The following is a 23117-nucleotide window of genomic DNA, read 5'->3' as shown; positions in this document are numbered from 1 at the left end:
GATCCCCCAGGAGCCAAGTGAGCAGCCGCTCTGGGGCGCAGGAGCAGGGGCTGCCCTTTGCCCCTGGCCCATGTGGCATTGGACTTTGGAAGTGGCAACAGGGAGTGGAAGAAGAGCCCCAGCGGCCTCTAAGCAGGTGTGTGTGGCTGCTGTGGGGGGTGGATGGTGGTGGGAACCTCTGGCTGAAAACTGGGGGGCCCCTCGGTGGGACTGAAATGGTGTTTATGCCTGGGGACTATTTAGGGCAAGGATTTACCTGGATTTCACCTAGAAGGGCACAGCCTGAGCCACCTCTGTTCAGACCTGTGTGTCTTGCAGTCCTGAAATTACCACAAAGTGCCTTAGAATTTGAGTGAGAGGGGTGAGGAGGGGTTCAGACAGTGTGTGACCATCTGCCAGTGTTTGGGGAGGCTTGTGGTGATGGGGGCAGTTTGAGTACCAATGCTGCAAGAGGAGATGAGGGGGCTCGAGGGTGACACTCCCCCCCCTGCAGCTGGAGCTTCACTCGTGTGCTGACCTGGGTTCTCCTTAGAATCTCCTCTTCTGCATGGAACTGTTATAATTAATAATTAATTCTGGTGTCTACTTGGAATTCTTTCTGGACCTGAAAGGCAGGAGGAGAAATCCCTGTTGCTACCCCATCCCATAGCTCACAAGAGCATAGCTCCACTGCTCCCTGTCTCTGTCCTTACTCATTTCTTTGCACATAACTCCTTGTCCTGCTCAGAGCTTTGACGATATCCCTTCCCTACCACGTATAAAATGGGGTTTCACTGCTGTGTCACAGAGGTGAGGGTGATTTCTCACCTGTCTGGGAGGCCTGTGACCAGTGGTGCTTTGCAGCTGGGAATGCAGGAGGATCCTGCCTGGATGCCACCTATCTAATGGGGCTTTATAAGCAAGATGGGGACAAACTTTATAGCAGGGCCTGTAGCAATATGACAAGGGGCAATGGTTTTAAACTAAAAGAGAAGAGATTTAGATTAGGTTTTAGGAGGAAATTTTTCCCTGTGAGGGTGGTGAGGTCCTGGCACAGGTTGCCCAGAGAAGCTGTGGCTGCCCCATCGCTGGAAGTGTCCCAGGCCAAGTTGGAGGGGGCTTGGAGCAACCTGGGATAGTGGAAGGTGTCCCTGCCCATGGCAGGGGGTGGGATGAAATAATCTCTCAGGTCTTTTCCAACCCAAACCATTCTAGGGTTCAAGAATGCTTCCAAAAATGGCCCATTTAATGCTGGTGTTTTATAGGGACCTTGAAGTTAAGGCAGATGTGGAGATGGCTTTTCCTTGCCTCTGGGCATCTTGGAAAGGATGCTGGTTTTCCAGCACGCTCCCAAAAGCAGAGAGTAGCTGCCATTGGGGACTTGGAGGGAAGTGAAAAGCTGTTGATCAAACACACTGTGGCTTTTCCCTTGCAGGCCGCCAAAGTCGTTTGGGACTTATAGCTCCCCAAAACCGGAGAGGATCTTGCTGGCAAGCTTGTGATGGACCCCCGGTCCCCTGCCTGGCCCCCCCAGCCCCGGGAGAGGCCTCCAGCCTGGGGGGCTTGGGCAGAGGGGCACCACGGCCCCCCCTCCCCGCTCCGGCGGCAGCTCCTCCGCGCAGGGCATCCCCCTCGCCCCGGCTCCTGGGACGGGAGCCACGTCCCGGGATACCCCCGGGAAGAGGGACACCCCCCCCGCAGGGACACCCGCAGACGGGCCTCGGGGGCCGAGCACTACGGCAGCACCTACCCCAGCCCGCCGTACTCCAGGTGAGAGCTGCTCCCGCCGACCCCTCTCCTCGAAAACCTTCCTAAAACAGGGATCGGCCGTGTCACCGCCCGCGGGTCCTGCCCTTGTGGCTGCTCAGGGAAACAGCGTGTCAGCGGGTGATGTTTGGCTATTGAAGCAACCCCTGACTTGTGTATTTAAGGCAGTTGTAGCTCTGATTTCTTCTTCCAGCTGTGGCTTCTGTGGTTGCCGTTTCACACGCTCCGTCTCGGTCCCGAGGTGCATTTTTCCCGCGGATTTGATTAAATGCAGTCCTTTTTTCTTAAGTGCAAGGTGAACAATAAAAATGCAGAGGCTAATATAGGAGCAAGAGGCAGCCTGCAAGCTCAGCTGCTGAAACAGCAGAGGGTGGATGGATAAAATGTGGGCTGGAGGATGCTCTTGGTGCTGAGAAAGAGCTTCAATGCTCCAGCAAATTTGGGTTGATTTTCCTGAGTTATGGCCCTTGGTGAGTTATGGAGTGGGCACGTGGGGTTTTGAGGCTGAACGACGCTCAGGCTGGGAAGGGGGTGTTGCACAGGGCTGACCAAATCCCTGTGTAAACTGGGAAGGGTTAAGCAACCTGAGTGCCAGGTGGGTGGCTTGGGCTGGGAGCTGTGGGCACAGCAGCTCCAGAGCTTGGCAGAAAAGACAAGGGAAGGTTCCAGCAAGGCCTCAGTGCCCCTTCCAGTGCCTAAAGGGGCTACAAGAGAGCTGGAGAGGGACTTGCAACAGGGGCATAGAGTGACAGGACAAGGGGGAATGGATTAACGCTACCAAAGGGCAGGGTTAGATGGGATATTGGGAAGAAATTCTTCCCTGTGAGGGTGAGGAGGCCCTGGCACAGGTTGCCCAGAGAAGCTGTGGCTGCCCCATCCCTGGAATATCTCAAGGCCAGGCTGGGTGGGGGGTTGGAATGAGATGACTGTTAAAGGTCCCTTCCACTCCACACCATTCTGTGATTCTCTGAAACTGGGCATCACCTGAGGCTTCAGGGCACAGCTTTCTCACAGGTGGGGATGGGAAGGTATCCAGACCTCCTACTGCTCCTTCCAGGTGCGATGCTGGATCAGTGTCTGGCCCTGCCCCTGGGCAGGGGGCCTGGCTTTATTTCCATCCCCATTCCTGCCTCCAAAGGTCCCATTCTTTGCACAGGTTTAACCCCAGATGTGGTCCAGAACCCCCAGTGGTGCCCTTCCCTCCTCAGATTATGTTGTGTTGTTTTTCAGGCAAGGCTATGAAGACCCCCACTGGCAGTATCCAGCAGCCAGCTACAGGGATGACTATCCCTACCAAAGCCACCAGAGGCAGCCGGTGGCCTGGCAGGGTGACAGAGGTATGGGCTTATCCTTTGGATCTCAGGATGGAGGCACTTGCTTGCAGAAGAAGTGATGCTTTCTCTGGGGTGGGCTCTCCTCCCAGGGCTTGCACATGTGCAGGGCTTTTTCCTGCTCACACTCCTGGGTGGTGTTCTACCTGTGCAGCACTGGCTGCCAGTTTGCATTTAGGAAACCTGAGCAGGACCTAGGTCCACCCAAGGCATGTTTGATCTTCATTTCCACAGCTAAAATCCTGTGTCATTCCTGGTTCCAGGCTGAGCTTGATGGTGCTGTGTGATCATGGTGGCCAGGGCCTCTTTTCTGTTGTTCCTGGAGTTTTGGGGCTGAACAGAAGGGAAGGGAGGAAAGGGAAGAGGACATCAGTGCTGTGTCGACAGACATGTCCAGGAGGGTGTTATACCTCCAATATGTCAGGATAATTTGGAAGCAAATGGAGTGTGCATGGCAGATTGCCAGACTCGTGGCTTTTCTTTTGCTCTTCATTGTTGCTCTGGAGGGGTGGTGCTAAATCTTGATTCCCTCTCTAGACCCAAGACAGGGAGAGCCTTATGGCAAGAGCACCAGTTACCAGGGCCAGCACTACTACAGGGGCTACCACCCCAACCTGGCCACGGGCCCCCCGGGGCAGGACAGGTAAGGGTGGGCGCTCTGGGCAACCTGGGGCAACCATTGGCCGCAAAATCAGCGGGTTTGTGGCTGGTTCCAAAATTTCGGACCTTCAGGGTGTCTCCCTTTGCTCCCACCTGCAGGATGCAGACCTATGGTTCCCACGAGGAGAACTACACCTCGGCTGCCAGGAGGGAAGGGGCAGGGGGAGAAACCCTCGGCAGCAATTCAGGGGAGGCTGGTGGCCAACCCCAAGAGGTAACCTCAGTATGGGCAGGGGTGGAGGACAAGAGGCTTGGGGAATTTCCCAGAGATTCAGGGAGCAATCCTCACTCCAGCTGAGGAGAAAAGGGACACTTTGCTATGTTGCACTCAGTGTCAAACAGTCCCTGGGGATTATTATAGTGGGTTATTAGTGTTTATGAACTCCATCTCCCGGGCTGTTGTTCCCCAAGTGAGGGGCTGTGCACTGCTCTCTCCCAGAGCCAGGACAGAAATCCAGGCTTGGTGGGATGCTTTTCTGCAACAGAGCTGGGGAAGGGGCTGTAGCATGAGCTGAGGGGGGCTCAGCCTGGAGAAAAGGAGGCTCAGGGGGGACCTTCTCACACTCTACAACTTCCTGAAAGGAGGCTGTAGACAGCTGGGGGTCGGTCTCTGCTTCTGAGTAACAAGTGACAGGACAAGGGGAAACAGCCTCAAGTTGTGCCAGGAGAGGTTTAGGTTGGATATTAGGAAAAAAGTCATCACCAAAAGGCTTGTCAAGCCCTGGCACAGGCTGCCCAGGGAGGTGGTGGAGTCACCATCCCTGGAGGGATTTAAAAGGCTTGTAGGTGTGGCACTTGGGGTAGTGGTGAAAATGGCTAGGTTAATGGTTGAACTCAATGATCTTAGGGGTCTTTTCCAACCTAAAAAATTCTATGATTCCGTGATTCAGTCCTCCCTGGGTAGCTGGCAGCTGTGTGTCAGTGTCAGCTCCATCAAACCAGTCCTGCTCCATCACGTTTGTGTCCTGATTGCTGTTTTGCCAAGAAAAAATTAAAACATCAAATGAAAATATCAAATCAAAGCTGCTGTGGTGATTTTAGTCCTGGGTGATGCTTTTTCGGGTTCCCAAGCCCCATCTCCTTGGCTGTGTTGAGGAGCTCATCTTAGAGCCAGGAAAGCTGTCAGACTAGACCAGCGCCTGATGTAAATTATTTTTCAAAACCTGTGCAAAGGTTATGTGCCAGGATAAACCCAAAATGCTGCAGGAGATGAGCTGGGAATCAGCTTTGCTGCTCCTGTCGGGCACTTTCCTGGAGCAGCAGAGCTGTCCCACTGCCCTGGGAGCAGGAAAGCAGAGGTGTCCCTTGTTCCTCAGCCAGGTTTGTGTTCTCCCTTCCTTGCAGCCCAGCCTGCTCCTGCAGTACCACGAGTCAGGGCTCAGCTCCAGCAGCCATGAGCTCAGCCAGTACATCCGTGACGGTGCCGACCAGTATGACCCTGTGCTTCCAGGGAGCTGGAACGTGGAACAAACAGGTGAGCTGTGTGGGGGGGCGATCTGACAAGGAGGGAGCAAAGGAATAAATGGCTGGGGGTAGGAGACTGGCTGTCTCACAGCTTTGGTCTGTTCCTGGAGGAGGTTTTGCAGGCACAAGGTGTGACTGTGGGGCTGTGGGGTGGGAGCGTGGTCTGGGGGCTCTGCTTGGGTAGGTGCAGGACCTATTGTGCACACCTGCTGCTTTTAGGGACAGTTCTGTCATAGGGGGGTCAAGGGAGAGCTACTGAAGTTGTGGGACAAGGTGGGAGCTGGTCATGTCCTCCATAGTGGATGTGGGGTGGAGTCATGTTTTGATCTGATTGAGAGACACTTCTGCTTGAATTAAGGTGCAAAGTAGACCATATGCTGAAGTCAATAGTATGGATTTTATTTAACAGTAAATGTGAGGTAAAGAGAGAGAAGGAAATAGGAAAGGGCCTGGAGAGGAGGAGATACGAGATACCAGGCAGAAGACAGTCACCACCTGTGGATCCAGCAGCATCCTGTTGGTCCTTCTTCACCCTGGGCTTTTTAGTGGAGGGAGTCCTGGAGTTGTTCTTCTGGGGATACCAACTTTATACAGTCCAAGTTCTGGGTATCCATGAGGTGGTTGCAGATGCTGTTCCCATAACTTGAGGTGATGTGTCTGAGCAGTTGCTTCCTTTCCCACAGCTTGCCACAGTGGAATTTTTGTCTGGATGCATTAACCAGGCTGTGCTAACCAGATCTCACCTTGCCAAGCCTGGAATTAGCACCTTCTCGTTGCAGATTCCTCCCTCCTGTGCTTGTCTTAAGTTCCCGCTGGGGTGGCTTATCCTATGGCAAGTTCTTTCTGTGGCCTTGACAGTGCTTGAGACAGGCAGCTGTGCTCTATAAGTCCTTACAGGTTGGTATGAGGGGACTCACAGTGGCCTGTGTGTCATTGCAGGGGGTCCCTTGGTGCCCACCCCGACCCCGGCCATTCCCCTCAAGTTCTCTCGGCCGCACACGTCGCTGTGCTTCGGAGCTGGAGGACACCTGGTGCTGCCACGTCCCCACCACCCTGCAGAGGGGCAACTGGCCCACGTTGAGCTGCACAGCCTGGAGGTATGACACAGCCTGGACCCCCAGACTCCCCTGGTCCCCTCACTGGAGTGGCTCCTCCTGCCCTGAGGGCTGCAAACACCGTTCATCACCCAAATAGACTCCTTAGCAGCCTTCCTGTCCCCTGCTCCCATCTTCTCTCCATCTCACATGGATTTTTGAGTCTGCATCATGCCAGGCTCTGCCTGGGTGTTGCTTTCAGCCTTCACCTCTGTAACTCTTGGCACCTGCTTGCAGCGACCCCTTCTGATGGAGGGGGACAGATGTGCTCTGTAACTCTGAGGGACAACTCCACTCACCCTCCTGAGGTGCTCCAAATACAGAGGCTGTATCCATCCCCAGAGTCTACCACAGCATTTCAGTCTCCTACTTTTCCTCCCAAAGGAGGCAGACGCCATCTCAGCAGGCATTTCTTTCCTGGACCTTAGCCCTGGGTCCGTGTGATGGTTCAGGGTTTGTGCTTGGGGGTTCCCTTAAGGCAGCACAGACAGTGGGTTCACTGGCACCACGGAGCCCTTGGCCAAGGCACTGGCTTTCAGATTGCCCATCGGAGTCCAGCTGCTGAATTTGCTTCTGTTTTTCAGGCACTCCTTCATGGCACGAAAGAGCTGGAGGAGCTGCAAGCCTTCCCAGGGCCCCTGGCCAGGTATGCTGCACCCGCAGGTCCAGGAGCTGCGTCCTCCTGGCTGTCTCCTTTCGGAGGAGACATGAGCTCAAGGCAGGCTCCAGGGTCCCTGTGGTTTTGAGTTATCTGCAAAGGCCACATCTAAGTTCAGGGTGGGATCCCAGCCCCTTTGATGCAGTGTGGGTTGATTTGGATAAAGGGAGATGTTTTGGGGTCTTTTTTGAATATTCATGGGTTGTGTGTTCTGTGTGGTTTGTATGTCTGACCTTATTTTGTACTGATGTCCCAGAAAAATGATTTTTTTTGCATCTCTTTGTAAGTCTAAAGTCCTGGGTCAACCTGTGGTTAAGCTTTTCCTAAGGTTTTTGTCCCCTGAGACTGTTGAGCACAGAATGTGCCTTCATCCAGTGTGGGCCCTGGTGTGTTGCATCAAGTTGTGTCTGTGTTGTACTGGTTACAACAGTGTGTTTCTGGCCACTCATGATCCAAGCAGGGAGAGAAAAGGAAAAACTGTTTACTGAGCAAAAGAGCTGCATATACACAGAAGCTGGGTAGAGGACCTGGAGGTCCCCCTGCACTGTGCTCTCAGGAGACCCCACTTGGAATACTGAGTATAGTTCTGGTTTCTCCAGCGCAAGAAGGACATTGGAAAGTCCAGGGAAGGCCTATGAAGTTGATAAAGAAACTGGAGCACATCCCCTATGGAGACAGGATGAGAAAATTGAGGCTGTTCAGCCTGGAGAAGACAAGGTTGCGTGGAGGCCTCACATCAACCTCTCAGTCTCTGAAGGGGGACCTACAGGGAAGACAGAGAGGGAATCTTCATTGGGAACTGTAGTGATAGGATAAGGGGGAATGGCTTCAAACTGAGAGTAGGTTTAGGTTAGATATTGGGAAGAAAGGCTTCCCGAGAGGGTGAGGAGGCCCTGGCACAGGTTGCCCGGAGAAGCTGTGGCTGCCCCATCCCTGGAAGTGTCCAAGGCCAGGCTGGATGAGGCTTGAAGCAACCTGGTCTAGATCAAGGTGTCCCTGCCCATGGCAGGGGCTGGAATGGGATGATCTTTAAGGTCACTTGTAACCCAAACCATTCTATGATTCTGGATTACCACTCGTGCCAAAGGGTAAGTTGGGAATCTCCATATAATATGTTGGTTTGGTTGAATCAGGATCAACATCTCCATCCCCAGTCTCTCTCCCCTGTCTCATCCATGCTTTCTTTCCAACTCTCTGGCAATTTTATTGTACAACAGCAATTTTGCCTGACTCGCAACCAGCTTAAAGGTTTCTGCTCGTGTTTCAGTCCCAAAGGGTTTCTGTGGTCACAAGTGTGACCCTCCACTCTGCCAGTTAAGTAACAGATTGTGCCTGCTCCTGCAGCCTTGGACATCCATGGATGTAATGGCAGCCCAGCAAAGCAAAACTGAGTTCTTTGCAGATGGATGGAGGAAAATATTACCAGGAGGGCAGAGAGAGGGCTTGAAATGCACTTTGCATCCCTGAAACACAGAAACCTGCAGAGTCGTAATAATGAGAAAATTTGGGTGGTTTTGAGCTTAAATCTGCTATGTGGTCATTGGCACAGGGGATCTTCTCCAGCTCTTGCTTGGAACCTTTGGCATTCTCATCAGTGAACCTGGGGACTCTTTAAGCCTGAATGATGTCCTAGACTGCTTTGGCTTGGGTTTCTTTGATGCCTTTCTCTGGTGCTGTAGGGAAGATCTGCACAAGGTGGATGTGATGACATTTTGCCAGCAGAAGATCGCCGTGGGCTGTGACCCCTCAACACAGAGGGGCAGAGATTCAGCTCTTCTCTGGAAACTCCTGGTCCTCCTCTGCAGGCAGAATGGGGTAGGTATCCCATGGAAGGGGATGACTTTTTTGATCTGAGAAATGAGACAAGTTGTATATCCCTTAGGTGCCTCTTGATCCAGTAGCTATTTTTAAGGGGGGCATGTACCTTAAGAGAATCCCGTTTCCATAGCACTATCCATCAGTTTGATGCTGCCTGGATATTTGGAGCAAATTCTTCTCTGTGACTGCTTTTGATCCTTGGGAACCATCAACAACCCAATGAAAGGGATTGGTGCCACCTTTGCTGAGCAGCCAGCGCTTGCATGTAAAAGGGGGTTGTTCCCTTAATCTATGGAAATCCACCCCATCTTAATCTGTGGTTGCTTGCTGGAAGCAGGTGGGTAAGATCTCCAGAGAGAGTGCAGTGAAGGTGTTCCTAGTTGTGCTGAATCGTTCTCTCTCCAAACCTGTGTGCTGGTGGCCAAGGCTGATCTGACTGGGGCGATGCGCTGGGATGAGGATGCAGGTGTTGTGAGGGTGTTGGACTGGAAGGGCCATCAACCTTTGCTTGTGGGGCAGCCTCCAAGTGCTTCATTCCTTCCCTTTCCCAGTCCATGGTGGGCTCGGACACGGCTGAGCTGCTGATGCAGGACTGCAGGCGTGAGGAGAAGTACAAGAGGCAGGAGCCTGCAGCCAACCTGGTGGGGCTGATGGACGACGAGTGGGCGTCACGGCAGGCGGGGACGCTGGACCTCATCACTGGGGAGGTCCCTCCCGTGGTGGAGACACAGGCACAGATAGTGGAGAAGTTCACCAAGCTCCTCTACTATGGCAGGAAGAAAGTAAGTGGTGAGTGGGACCCAGGACAGATGGAGCTTGAGGGTTTGTCCTCTTTAGGTGGTTTTTAAAGGGAAGGGTGGCCAAGAGGTGGTTGTGGGATCGACCCTTCAAATTGTGTTTGTATAACAGGGCTTTTGGCAGTGATTTCCCACCATTAGGAACTGGGATGGGGGACCCAAGTGAAGATGCGATGCAGAGGCTTTTACCAGCACTGCACCTTTAGTTTCATAGAATCCTAGAATGGTTTGGGTTGGAAGGGACCTTAAAGATCCTCTAGTTTCAACCTCATCTGCAGCTATGATGTCCAGGGATACCTAAGGCAGAAGGAGAAGACAGGAGGGTTGGATGCAGAGAAATTTGAGTGCCCAGGCTGGGATCCCACAGTGGTGGCATTGAGAGGTAGCAGGCAGCACAGATCGCTGGAAAATCAGGAGTCCTGCAAATCCCCAAGCGACAATATTGACATGAATGTCCAAGTTCTTGTAATTGTTCAAGGTAGAAAGATAAAGGGATCTCTCTGGAAGAGATTTTTGAAGGGTACTAATTACAGCCAGAGCAGTTATGGGCTCTTCTCTGAGCTGGGGGAGCAGAGGGTTCCCTGGCAATGGAGGAGGGCAGGGAAGCAGAGTTAATGCAAACCCTTTTTCTCCTCCCCCTTGACCTGCAGGATGCTCTGGTCTGGGCCATGAGAAACCAGCTGTGGGGCCATGCCCTCTTCCTCTCCAGCAAGATGGACCCTCGGACCTACAGCTGGGTGCTCACCGGGTAAGTGGGAGAAGCCAAAGCAGGGTGTGATGCTCCATGGCTTTGCCAAGCCTGCTGTCCCTTCAGTGCCCTCAGCCCCAGAGCACTGCAAAAAGGGCATTGATTTCAGGTGGAGCTTTTTAGAGGAGGCAAAGAGGGGAGAGAGTATTCATCCAGATAGGCCTGAGTCCTTCAGTCTTCCTGATGGACAGGAGAAACCAAGTGAGGGCTGGAAAGCAGGAGGAAAGCCATTCCCTGGATGTGTGGTGTTGATTTATTCTGAGTCTTTGGCTTCACCTCTGCACTAGCAAAGGCAGCCACGGGGCAGGGGGAGCTGAGCCATCTTCCCTGTGATCCAGCCTGGTCCCAGCTGTTCATCCCACTCGTATGAACATTTTCTGGCAGAATTAATGTACTTAGTCTGGATTGGGCTGATCCCTTCAGGGAGAGTTAAGCAGAAATTTTCTGTCTTGTGGAACCCAAATCCTTTTAAGGAGGTTTTATCCCTTGTTGTCCTGGAGACCTGCCTGCTCTGGAGGTAATGCAGATCGTCATCCCTGTGGGCTGATGATCCTCTCTGCCTCCTTTTTACAAGGCCATGGAGTGATAGGACAAGGGGGAACGCCTTAAGCTGAAGGAATGTAGATTTAGATTGGATATTGGGAAGAAATTTTCCCCTGTGAGTGTGGTGAGGCCCTGGCACAGGTTACCCAGAGAAACTGTGGCTGCCCCATCCCTGGAAGCATCCAAAGCCAGGTTGGACAGGGCTTGGAGCAACCTGGGATAGTGGAAGGTGTCCCTGCCCATGGCAGGGGGTTGGAATGCGATGATCTTTAAGGTCCCTTCCAATCCAAACTATTTTGTGATTTGCTGGAAAGCCCCTCCGGACGTCACTTTTGTGGAGCATTTGGGACATGCCCTTGGAGGTGAATGAAGGTTTGGGGTCCCTATCTCTACTGTCTCCTTGCAGGTTCACCAGCACACTGGCCACCAATGACCCCCTGCAGACCCTCTTCCAGCTCATGTCAGGAAGGATCCCTCAGGCAGCGCTGGTCTGTGAGCAGGAGGCTGCCCCTGGCACGTTCCCCTGTGCTGTCACCTGCCTGTGACACCCACCTTGTGGTGACAATCTCTGCTCACCTTTGCTCTCCTCTGTCTCCCTCCAGTGCTGCGGCGATGCCACGTGGGGGGACTGGAGGCCCCACCTGGCTGTGATGTTGTCCAACAAGGTTGGAGACATGGAGCTGAACCACCGAGCCATCGTCACCATGGGAGACACTTTGGGTGAGCTGAGACCATTGGGAGCAGCTGTCATGGGGGAGTGGGCACCTACAGTATCAGAGTTGGAGCTGCTCAGGCTCCCCTAGTTCTACCACTGAACTGAAACCTAGGTACAGAAATCAGCAGTCAGGGAAAACGGACAAAAAACATGGAGAAGGGAGGGGTCAGGGTCTGCATGGACAGAGAAGGAAGGCAGGGCTGCTGGGTTTGGGCTTTTGTGTGAGCTTGGGGGCCTCCAGCACAACACTGGCTATGTGGTGATGTCTCAGGACTAAATGTTTACTTTTTCACTCCCATCCAGCCAGCAAGGGAGCAGTTGAAGCAGCTCATTTCTGCTACCTGATGGCAGACATCCCTTTTGGCTACTTCGGGCACAAGGCAGCCCGCATGGCCCTGCTGGGCAGCAGCCACCGGTGAGCAAGCCCGGGGGGCTGATGCTCCTGCCAGGGGCACCTGTCCCACCTTCTGCCCACCCCTGGGATCTCACTCCTATGCCAAAACAATCCCTGTTTGGGGTTTTGCTGCTGCGAATGTAAGCTGTGTTGGGCTTTTTGGGCAGGGACCTCTGCTCTTGCTTGCTGACCCTACTCTTCCCTGCAGCCAGGTGTTTGCCCGGTTTGCCAGCACAGAGGCCATCCAGAGGATGGAAATCTTGGAGTACTGCCAGCAGCTACGACAGCCTGAATCCTTCCTGCTCCCCTTCCAGGTAGCAGAGACGCTCAAGTACATTTTGTGCAGCAGCTCAGACCTGCCCCAAAACATGAACCCATCCTCATAAAGCCAAGAATTCAGGCTGCTCCTGGGGCTTGTTCCCTTGCTGGGCTTTGGAAGTGATGGGGAGGCTGCTTTGGCACAGAGGGGGGGTCACCCAGGGCAGATTTTGGGGTGCACAGTGTGTGTGATCAGTGCTTGCTCAGGTCTGGTTGCCTTCCTGCTCTCTGGGTGGTGGATGGGCTTGTCCCGTGGCAAACCAGCACCTGGCTGTTGCTACCTCAGGCACTGCATGGATTGGGTGGATACATCCACAGGAGTGTTCCAGGCCAAGTTGGATAGGGCTTGGAGCAATCTGGTCTAGTGGAAGGTGTCTCTGCCTCCATGGCAGGGAGGCTGGAAAGCGATGATCTTTAATATCTCTCCCAACCATTCTGTGATTCCATGGAGCTGCTGTGCTCTCCCCACCACCTGCCTGGTTCAGGGGGTGGGGATGGATGCCCCCATGGGAACGGCTGGAAGTGCCCCTGAGTTGCAGGTCACGAGACCCATGATCTGGGTGCTCCAAGTCACACTGGGATGATGTGCCATGGCAGAGGGCACCCCCAGGCACATCCCTCTCCCTGCTCCCCTATGGCTGCTGTGCTTCCCTCTCCCCAGGTGTACAAGCTGCTCTATGCCTCCCGCCTGGCCGACCACGGGCTGCCAGCCCAGGCCCTGCAGTACTGTGAGCAGATCTCCACGGTGCTCCTGCACCAGGACCCAGCCACCCACCCTGTCCTGGCCCAGCAGGTGATGAAGGTGAGTCTGGGACATCCTCCATCCTCAGCAGGGTGTGATACCCACTCAGGAGCTGGTGTGGTGGGAAGCATCCTCGGTTTCTCCTGTGGCTGGCAGTGCTTGGCAGCTCTGAGCAGCCCCCCAGGGTTTGCTGCCTGGTGTGGGTGGAGTACAGCAAAGCCAACACCTCTTTGGGGTCTCTAATCCCCACGGATTTAGGGTAGAAAGCAAGGGAATTTTGTTGACTGCCAAGTAGGGGCAGAGTTATTTGGAAATAAAGGATGCTTTTAGTTCTGGAGGGGCTTTCTGAACTTCTAAACGGCACAGACTTTAGAAGCTGAAGTGTGAATGCTTCACATTTCCCCTCCAGTACATCACCCATGACTCTGGTTACCTCCTGTGGGCATTTTTGGGGTGACAGTGAGTAGAAGCATGTCCCAGCTTGCAGCACCAAGCACAGTCCTCTGCTTCATGAGCAGGGTGCTGGGGCAGGGAGGGGTGAAGCAAATCATCCCAGGTTCCCTGGGAAGGTTGGGAGCTGTAGGGAGACCAGGTCTGTCCTCTCTGTGCACATCACCAGGGCAGTGCCAGGGCTGCTTAAGCCTTCCTCCATCCTTTGAGACCAGGTTGGACGGGCCTTGGAGCAACCTGGGCTAGTGGAAGGTGTCCCTGCCCATGGCAGGGGGTTGGAATGAGATGATCTTCAAGGTCCTTTTCAACCCCAAACCATTCTGCGGTTCCATGAAAGGGGCACAAGCTGTGGTGCCCCTGAGGTGAGGGGCAGCAAGGATGCCCATCTGAAGCAGGTGCTGCTGAAATCACCCAAAACTTGGCTGGCACAGCCCCCCTCCTCCCCCAATCATTGAAGCCTATTTACTGTGTAACAGCCTCTCAGATCTGCTGTTCTGCTGGGGATAATGCTTCTCCTGGGAGAAAACACTTTCATCTGAAAAACTGGTGCATTCGTAGACGCTCTTGTCTTTGATGTTTTAGGCTGTGTTACAAATTATGATACACATTAGTGTTTGATTAAGACTTCCCCTCTTTTGAAGCTAGGGACTATATACAACCAGGTGCTGGTTCATTAATATTGGATCAAAGTGCACATTAGCTTTCGGATTAAACATTCCTCCCGTTTAGGAGTAATCATGCTTATAATTTCCTTTTTCCTGCAATTGATTTAGGATGAACATAGGTGTGTTTGTAAAGAGGTGGGACAGTGGGTCTGTAGGGAGTTCAAACTCCTGTCTGGGTGCTGGGTTACTCTGCTCTCCATGGCCAGGCCCTGTCCCAGGCTGGGCTCTGGCTGTGCAGGTCGTGTCTTGCTGTAACATCAGAGTTGGGAAGTGTGTTTTGTGCTCGTTTGGAGTTTGTTTTTAAAAAGTTCAGGAATAGAAAGAAATGTCTGATGGAGAATAGTGTGGAAGGTTTAGCTGAGACCTGTGTGCTGTGGAGCTGCAAAGACCTGTGTGACTTTGAGTTGCAAAGTCACCTCTGGATGGCTTTTGGTGGCCCTTGATACAGCAACCTCATAGCAAAGTGTCAAAGATAAATGAGCGTGAAGGAGCTGGGGGATAACTTGATAAACCTCCAAGAGGTGGGTTGATGCCAGCAAGAGAAAATTCAGTAAAGATGTGGATGAAGAGCAGTGCTTTGAGTGTCATCTCCCATCATCCAGCTGTCTTAAAACTGGACTCTTGTCTAAGCAATTCCTTCAGGCTGGGATTTAGCTCTGCAGGGAGCCCTTCATCTCACCCTGGACTTCTGGGTTGCTCCAAAAGAACCTCTTGCTCCATTGATGGTAGCTGGAGCCCCATGTCACTGAGAGGGCTGCAGCCAGGGCAGCAGGACTCCTCTTTTGCAGGAGGAATTAAACACACAGCAGCAATACTGCAGAGAGGGACCTGGGGGAGACAGTGGAGCATGGAAAAAATACTGAGCAGCAGCATAACAGGATGTTGATACAAAAGGAAAAAAAAAAGCCAATGTTACAGTGCTATTCAGGGTTTTAAGAGCAAAAACTGCATGTCTGAGACAAGGAGGTGATAATCCCCCTCTGCTGGGGTCTCAGGGGTCTTGGCTGGGGCACTATGTCCTGATTGGGAGACAGGGCCAAACTGGAGCAAGCGCAGTAGAGGAGAGTTGGGGTGATAAGAGATTAAGGAGGAAATGACCTCTGAAGAAGGCCTCGGGGTTATTTCTTCTAGGCAAGATATGCTGGGGGGGGGAAGGGGCACGGGGGACGAGATAACAGCCCTCTGGCACGCAGGAGGCTGCTCTTTGGGGATGCTGCCTGTCTGTCCCCGCAGCTTCCACGGGAGCAGGGATAGAGAGGCTTAATTTGTAGCAGGGAAGATTTCACTTAGATATTAAGAAAAAACTCTTTAGCTCTAAGGATGTTAAGCATCAGGGGACAGGCCTGAGAGGCTGTGAAATCTTCTCAGAGATTTGTAAGCACAGATCAGACAACCACCAGCTCCTGTCCATCCTTGTGGGGTAGGTGAGGGGCTGATGCACAGCCCTGGAAGCTGGGCTCTTTCCAGGGCTCCTGGTGGGGTGTCCTGCAAACCTGGCAGTGCCCCAGGCTGGCTGTTAGGTGGGAGAAAGATGATGATAGTTACCTGCCTGTTTGATGTGAGGAGCATTTTGGCCACAGGTATTTTGGCATCTCTGTGGACCTGCTGAGACTCCCTGCAGGGCACAGCATGAGCCAGCACCTCTGTGGCAGTGTGGGCGAGGGAAAAAGTCCTGCACAAGAGGCTAGTGTTACTTTTACCCCCATATTGTGAAGTGATGCTATTTTCCCCTGACCGGTGTGCCCAGCCATGTGCAGTTGATCCCTGTGGATCTGACATGTGTGATGATCTCTGTTGTCCTCCTGGCCCCCCAGCTGGCTGAGAGGCTGAAGCTCTCTGACCCTCTGCTCCTGGAGATGCCGGAGCAGGACCAGACACTGGAGCCCGACTGGCTGGAGCAGCTCCGAGCCTGCTGCCGGGAGCGGGAGGTGAGGAGGAGTGAGGATGGAGTGGGACAGCTGGTCTGTGTTGTTTTGTCTGCAGGAGCATCCTCCTCCTCTGTCCTCAGTCTGAGGGGATGAGGAGGGATGCTCAAAGGTTGTTTTTTCCCCGGTGTCCTCTCTCTCGGCTTGCGAGCCCCGAGATGTGGTCTCTGCTGTAGGACCTGCAGCTTCAGTGTGACCAGTGCCCGAGGGATGCAGAGCTTCACAGGAGAGAAAACACTCTTTCTTTTGGCTCAAGGGGGGCAGGCAGGGGCTAGTGCATGGGTGGGTGATAATCTCCCCTTGCAGGGAGGATATTGCAGAGGACACTGGTGGGGTGTCACCTCACGGGTGTACTCCTGGATCCTTCGGCTATACCTGGTCCTTGGATGAATGCTTTTTGTTCAGGTTTCATGCCTGCTTTTGGTTTTGTGGCCTTCCCCATCTCATTTCTCCTGGCTGCTCCCAGTGGTGCTGCAGCCCACCCTCACTTGCTAGGACAGAGCTGTCTCTGTGCTGGTGTGGGTCTCACCTGCAGTCTGGTGCAGGCTGTGAGGCCCAGACCCACAAGCACCATGCTTTCCTTTACATTGGCCTTGTGGTTTCCTTAGTTTTTGCTCTGTGACATCCTTTTCTCTTTCTGTTTTGTCATGTTTTCCCTCTGACTCCTTGCAGGTGGAAGATAACCTTCCTCCAGAGGTGGTCCCTGCTCAGCCAGAGCTCTCCTGTGCTGTTCCTCCGACAGCAGGTAAAGAAAATGAAGCAGCAGGTTGTGGTCAGCACAGCAGGCTTTTCCATATGTGGAATTGTCCTGTCACGGGCTGGGAAGCAGCTCCCCACTCCCTGGAGTTTTTTCCAGCAGCTGCTCCTTGCATCCCCCCAGAGCTCAAAGGTTGCTCTTGCCTGGATGCATCCCTCAGGCATGGGCTGCAAAGTGAGGGGTTGATACTCATGTCCTCACACAAAATCTGAGTAATTTGGGCCTAATTACCACAGCTTCAGGGGTCCCTGTGGGTGCTGTGGGAGGAGAAGAGGAGCTGGGGGTGGGTGCTGGATGAGGGATGTGCCTCCTGGCTGAGCCTCGGGGGAGATGGCCCCATTCCCAGGCAGTCCTGTGAGGGTGCAAACTGGAGCTGAACTAAAGGGATTTCACACTTACAGAATGAAGGATTCGGCAAGGAGCTCATCCTGCTGTGTGCAGAGCTGCAGGATGCCTGTTGGTGAAGCCCCAGCATTTCCCCTTCCCTGCTGCCTCTTTGACCCCTTTGCTTTGCATCTTGGTGACCCCAAGAGTCCCCTCCAGCATCAGCCCACACAGAGGGCCAAGAGACACCAGGATGAGGGACACAACCCTTCCCTGGTGTCAAGGGAAGAGCTGGAGAGCTTTCCTTTCCCAGCTGGACAGTGCATCCATTGGGATGTCCCACTGAGGAGAAGCTAGGGGCTGGTGACCCATCAGCATTGCTTCACATCCACGTCCATCAGCTGGGAACCTCTGCACAGCCCCCTGCTCCTTGCTGCTGCTTGGATCTAGCTCTCTGCTGGGGATGCTGGCACTGAAGGGTGGAGAACAGAGGCTGGTGCAGACAGGATGAAACACAACTAATTCCTTCAAGATGTTGCTTCCTATCAGCTTCCCCTGCTGCTGCCAAATTCCTTTTCAGAGAGCTTTCCCAGGCAGTAAAAAGGATCATCAATCCTGTTTGCCTTCTGCTGCTATCAGGGCTGAGGCTATGATCTTCCTTCCCTGGAAGGAAGTCCCAGGTGTGATGATCCCGTTGGCTTGGCTTCTCCAAGCAGTCAAGTCTGCTCCATGTGGTCTCTGAGCTCACTTTGCCAATGCTTGGCCCCTTTGTTCATTGTGAAGGGTGCCCAGAGTCACCACCTGAGGGACTCTGCATGCAGAGAAAGCTGGCTTGGGGCTGAATCCATCCATCTTGGAAAGACAAAGCCTGAATGAGGTGCCAGAGAGGGATATCCACATGGTCACAACAACCTCCTCCTCCATCCTTATAGCCTGGGCTGTCCTCCCTGACTTTTTCCAGCTGAGCTTGCCAGGCAGCATCAAATTGAGCATCCATCCTCCTCCCTGTGGATCTTGAGCATCTCCAGGCCATGTGGGAGCAGCTCACTGAAGCCAACCCTGAGCAAGCTGGAGGCAATGCTGGCAGCAAAGAAGAGGGTTTGGTAGCACTGCATCCAAGAGGTGCCATAGTCTTTCCCTATGGGATCTGGGTCCTGCCTGCCATGTTTCATGGCAATGGGAGAGAAGTTTTCCAGGGCCCAGTGTGTTTCTGGCAGGAGGCTGCTGAGCTGGAATAAACAGGGCTCCCACCGGGGACCAGTGTGTGTGTTAAATAAAACAAACCCCACTTGCTCAACCAGCCTTTCAAATAAAAACCCAGCCCTGAATAAATCTGCTTAAAGCAAGAAACTCATCCATGGGCGCTGCTGTGGAGCAGGAATAAAACTTCCTGGTGAATTCTCTTTCCTGCTCAGAATGTGCAGCAGGAATGAAGGAAAAGGCTCAAGGCCCCAGGCTCCTTTGAAATTCTGGAGCATATGCTGCTTGTGGGCTCTTTGCTTCCATATCATTCCCCTTCTGAGCTCCTTTGCAACCTCAGGCACGTTCCCAGGAGGTTTTTTCCCCCCCTGTCTTTCCCAGCCCACCTTCCTTGAGGCCTCTGAAAGGTTCCTGCTGCTGTGCTGTGTCCTACCTCCTCCCTTGCTTGATCCCTGGGGTCTTTCCTCCTTCCCCCAGCTCCTGCTGATGTGTAAGGGAGAAGGGGATAATTCTGTCCAGAAGTCTGATGGAATTATAAACATTATAAAAATTGTAAGCTCCTGAGGTGTGGTTTTGTTGGGTTTTTTTTGTTGTTTTTTTTTTTTTGCAGATGGAGAGCCTGTCAGTGAGCTTCCCCGGAGTGAAGGCTACCAGTATGACCCGTGGTCCCAATCTGTGCCACCCCAGGGACCCAGCTCCCAGGAGGATGTGTCCCCCTGGTCCTCAGCCCCTGCTCAGGCTGCAGAATCACCGCTGCTCAGTGCTGGCCAAGAGCTGCAGCCCCCCCCATCCTCCCCAGGAACAGACACCCCTCCAGGAGGGGGTTTTGCTGAGCCCCCTCCGCAGCCAGTGCCACCAGCAGGTGAGTGCTGCTACCTTGTTTCCCCGAAAAAAAATCACAGAATCCCTGAATGTTTGTGTTGGGAGGCACCTAAAGCTCATCTTGTTCCAGCCCCCTGCCATGGGCAGGGACACCTTCCACTAGACCAGGTTGCTCCATGCCCCATCCAACCTGGCCTTGAACACTTCCAGGGATGGGGCAGCCACAGCTTCTCTGTGCCAGTGCCTCATCACCCTCACAGGGAAGAATTTCTTCCTTAGAAATTGCCTTTAAGATGCACCAGTTCAGCCTTCACCTCCCTGGTGCTGGCAGGGACAGGGACCAGAATGGCCTTTTGCATCTCTTGGGGGGACATCTTGGCCACCACAAGGGCGACTGTGCTCTGGGATGGGATGATAGAAGCACTGGAAATACATGTGATGGATACATAAGAGCTCCTTGGGTCAAACCCTGACTCTGTCCTCCCTTCTGCTCTGCAGGAGGAGGTGGAGAGCCCTGGGATGACCTGCTGTGCCCCAGGAGCATGCAGCCAGCCTTCCCAGCAGAGCAGGTGAGTCAGAGGGGCCAGGGACACCATCCCACTGGGGGTCCTGGGGGAATCTGGGACTTGCTGGCTTATCCTTCCACACACTGAACTTGCACAGAATCCCCCCATCATGGTGTCAGTGGTCCCCATGGGGCACAGCTTCCCACCACTGGAGTGCCTGGCTGTGCCCTGCTGTGTGTGCTCCTGCTTACACCTGCTGTGTAAGGGATGCAGGGTTCCCTAGGGATGCTCTCCACTGATCCTGGCATGGAGGATTCCCGGGGGCACCCTGACCATGCCCCGTGCGGCCCCTCCGGGGACAGCACGTGGCAGCTTCAATCTGTGACAGCAGGAGGAGTTACAGACAAGGACTCGGACTGCCTCGGAGACCTCCACTGTCTCCTTGGATGACAGCCGGCCTTCCTCGGAGAGCGAGGACACTGCCCAGGAGGAGGCGGAGAAGCCGGATGAGGACAAGGTGAGCACGATGTGAGCCTTGAGCTCTGAGCTTGCATGTCCCTTTGCCAGCCCAGCCCCTGGCAAAGTGGTGCCCATTCCCAGCAGGTGTCTGGGGGGGCCCCAGGGCATTCTCACCACCTCATCCCTTTCCTCTCTTTTCCTTTGTGACAACCTCCATTTCCCAGAGCTCTGGATTCAGGTGGTTTGGCTGGTTTCGGTCGAAACCCACAAAGGAAACTTCTCCCAAAGCCTCATCCGAAACAGACTCAGACACCCCCATGTCGGAACCGCAGGTAGGGGACAAAATGCTGTCCTGGCCCTGGTGACACCCCATGTGACACATCTCCCCATCACCTGCTGCTGCTGTACTCATCCAGAGGCTGTGCCACTGCCCAGCTCTTTGTGGCTGTGTCCCTTTCTGTGTGGGGACAGAGCTTGACTGGGAGCCCCTTCAGCCTGGAAGTGAATCCTTGACTAATAATAATTGTAAATTTATAAAGCCTCTTTAATGTGGGAGGTCCTCTGAGCCCTTGGCAAACTCCACGGGGATTGCTTGTTCTGCACTGGAGCGGAACACAGCTGTGAGTGGCAGGTTTTAGGAGCTGAAAGGATGGGAAAAACTCTTTAATTGGAAGCACAGCAGCAAGGGGGAAGCAGCCATGTGTGGTTATTCCAGTCCTGGCCAAGTCCTCAGGGTGTCACATCCCTGAGGGTGGGCTTGGAGCTAGGTCCACCACCCCTGAAAGTTTCCTCCTGGTTGAGGAAGACCTACAGTCCCAGAGCAGGAAATTCTGGGATATTATTCCAAAACTAGCAGGAAATTAGGCACGGAGGGGGATCCATGGACCTGGGTGGCCCTTCATGCTGTACCCAAGCTTGGTGTCCAGCCTTCTGCCTAATTCAGAGCTGTGGGGTGGTTTACCTTTGTGGCAGGGTTGCTTGCCCTGACCCTGTAGACACTCCTTAGCTGGGTTTCCTGCAGCTCCTGGGGCACCTCTCCAGCAGGACTGGGTGCAGAGTGGGACCCCAAACGTGTGGTGTGTGGTACCTGGCACAGGGGTTCTCTCACCACACAAGGAGTTTGTGCTCTAAACGGGTGGCTGTGGTTTCAGGAGCGGACATCGCCATCCCCACCCGATGCCCCTCTCACAGCTGGGACAAACCCTTTGGCTCAGCCTCTCTCCAGAAATCCCGGTAAATGCTGTGTAGGTCCCCTCACCCCTCTCCCAAACAACCTTTTAGAATCTTCTCTTGACTTTAAGGTTTGGGCTTTTTTGTTGTTGTTTCTTGCCCCAGGAGGAACACAGGTTCAAAATACCTTTGGTTTTAGTCCAGTGCCCTTGGAGGTGACAAGCTCACAGGACAGGGATGGAGGGCAGTCAGCAGGACAGCAGGTGAGGAGAGGAGGGGGATGTGTCTGTGCATGATGAGGGGTGTCCAGGACACCTCTCTGCTTGGGGAGGCTCTGAAATTGGGGGGTGGCTGTTAAATTTCTTTCTCTTCAGCCCTTCCAGGCAGGCTACCCCGGGCCTCTCCCACCACTGGGGACAATCCCCCTCTACAACCCTGCCCAGGTCTCTCAGGTGAGAGCATCTTCCTGAGAGGTGGGTGGTGCTGGATGGGGCTGGGAGTGGTTCTTGGCTTTGGGGGGACAGCTTCTGGGTTTGGATGGGGGGGTGTCTTCTGGCTTTTGGGGTGATGCCAGATTGCAGGCTATCTGCTGTGGGCAGGGGGATTTGGGGGACACCAGCCCTGGGTCTGAGGGGTTTTATAAGAAAATAAATTGGTGGAGGACAGTGATGGGAGAGTGATAGAGGATGGAAGTGGTGGGGCGGATACATGTGTGGCTGCATCCTGATGACAGCAAATCCACGTTTTGGGGTACAACCCACCCTTACACCACCTCTCTCTTTCTGTTTCCCAGCTTGCTGCTGCTGCCAGACCCACCCAACCCAGGCTGCTTTCCCAGCGCCGCTACCCCAACCCGCTGTGAGGGGGCTGGAGGGGTGGCACGTATCAATTGCAGGAAGTTTTTTAACCAAATTGGTGTTTGTGGTTATTTTGGGGGGGGGAAGGAGGGTGGTGGCAGAGGTTAGCAGTGTCTGCCAACCATTTGGTGGGGGAATCTTGTAAAGTAAGGGGGAGGTTTGTGGGTTTGAAATCAATACGAGCTGGGGGGGTGGGATGAACAGTTTGGTGACCCAGGTGGGAACCCCACCTGCGAAGCCTCCCTTCTGCAATCATCCAGCTGGCACTGAGTGAGTTCGCCTGGGGTCTTTGGAGCAGGGGGGAGCCAAAGGGTGAGAGTTTAAATTCCCTGAGGAGATTCTGTGTAAGTTACGAGGTGGATTTGTGTCTCCCTGGCAGTGCAGCACTGAGTGCAGATTTGGTGGAGTTATTGGCGCTCAGCTTGATCAGAGGAGGTTTGGAGACCCTCCTAAGGCACAAGGGGAGGATCCATGGCACAAGGGGAGGGGGCACGAGTCTCTTCTATGATGCAGAAGGGTTTTGGAGACCCACATAACAACAAAAACAGGTGTCTGGGGGCTGCCATCCATTTGGGGGGGGTTGTTGTAAAATAAGATTGAGAGATTTAATGTAAATGAGTGTGGGGAGAGACTTGGGGGTTTAAAGTCAACAATTTGGGCAGGATGATTAAAAAAAGGGTATCTGGCTGCTGCAGGCCCAGCCTCTGTCACCCATTTGGTGGGGGATGTTGCAAAATAAGATTTGGGGATTTCAAGTCAATAAATGGGGGTGGTGGTGGTGTTTCACAGGACAGGTCAGGCTGGAAGGGACTGCAGTGGTCCCACCTCCCTGCTCAGGCAGGGTCATCCCAGAGCACATGGCACAGGATTGTGTCCAGACAGTTCTGGAATATCTCCAAGAGAGGGAGACTCGGCACCCTCTCTGGTTTCTGTTCCAGTGCTCGGTCACTCGCA

At 53.8% G+C, this 23117-nt stretch overlaps 1 protein-coding gene across 2 annotated transcripts; it reads left to right on the top strand.

The window, feature by feature from the left end:
- Positions 1-2: 2 nt before the first annotated feature.
- Positions 3-22218, top strand: SEC16B (SEC16 homolog B, endoplasmic reticulum export factor). Of its 2 annotated transcripts, none has more exons than XM_064664154.1 (26): positions 3-136; positions 1415-1749; positions 2977-3083; positions 3615-3720; positions 3837-3951; positions 5082-5211; positions 6141-6298; positions 6880-6941; positions 8633-8768; positions 9323-9553; positions 10219-10316; positions 11266-11347; positions 11462-11579; positions 11878-11989; positions 12177-12282; positions 12948-13088; positions 15958-16071; positions 16741-16813; positions 18960-19211; positions 19670-19740; positions 20069-20194; positions 20361-20468; positions 21288-21369; positions 21472-21569; positions 21681-21758; positions 22100-22218. In XM_064664154.1, the coding sequence occupies exons 2-26, from the start codon at positions 1481-1483 to the stop codon at positions 22166-22168; spliced, it is 3042 nt and encodes a 1013-aa protein (XP_064520224.1). In that variant the 5' UTR covers positions 3-136; positions 1415-1480; the 3' UTR covers positions 22169-22218. The 2 variants fall into 2 exon arrangements, with proteins under 2 accessions (XP_064520224.1, XP_064520223.1); XM_064664153.1 differs by having other exon boundaries at positions 20066-20194.
- Positions 22219-23117: the final 899 nt, after the last annotated feature.

The sequence above is a fragment of the Pseudopipra pipra genome, chromosome 9 (genome assembly GCF_036250125.1).
Source record: "Pseudopipra pipra isolate bDixPip1 chromosome 9, bDixPip1.hap1, whole genome shotgun sequence".
In the NCBI taxonomy this organism is placed as follows: domain Eukaryota; kingdom Metazoa; phylum Chordata; class Aves; order Passeriformes; family Pipridae; genus Pseudopipra; species Pseudopipra pipra.
The sequence above is the reverse complement of the archived record's forward strand: the minus strand, read 5'-3'. Positions and strand labels throughout refer to the sequence as shown.

What these genes read in the sequence shown, in the direction of transcription:
- SEC16B (XM_064664153.1), top strand. Translation starts at nt 1,481, where the DNA reads ATGGACCCCCGGTCCCCTGCCTGGCCCCCCCAGCCCCGGGAGAGGCCT. An exon ending in GGCCTGGCAGGGTGACAGAG is followed by an intron (nt 3,084 to 3,614) that starts GTATGGGCTTAT and finishes TTCCCTCTCTAG; the next exon opens with ACCCAAGACAGGGAGAGCCT. An exon ending in TGGCCCAGCAGGTGATGAAG is followed by an intron (nt 13,089 to 15,957) that starts GTGAGTCTGGGA and finishes CTGGCCCCCCAG; the next exon opens with CTGGCTGAGAGGCTGAAGCT.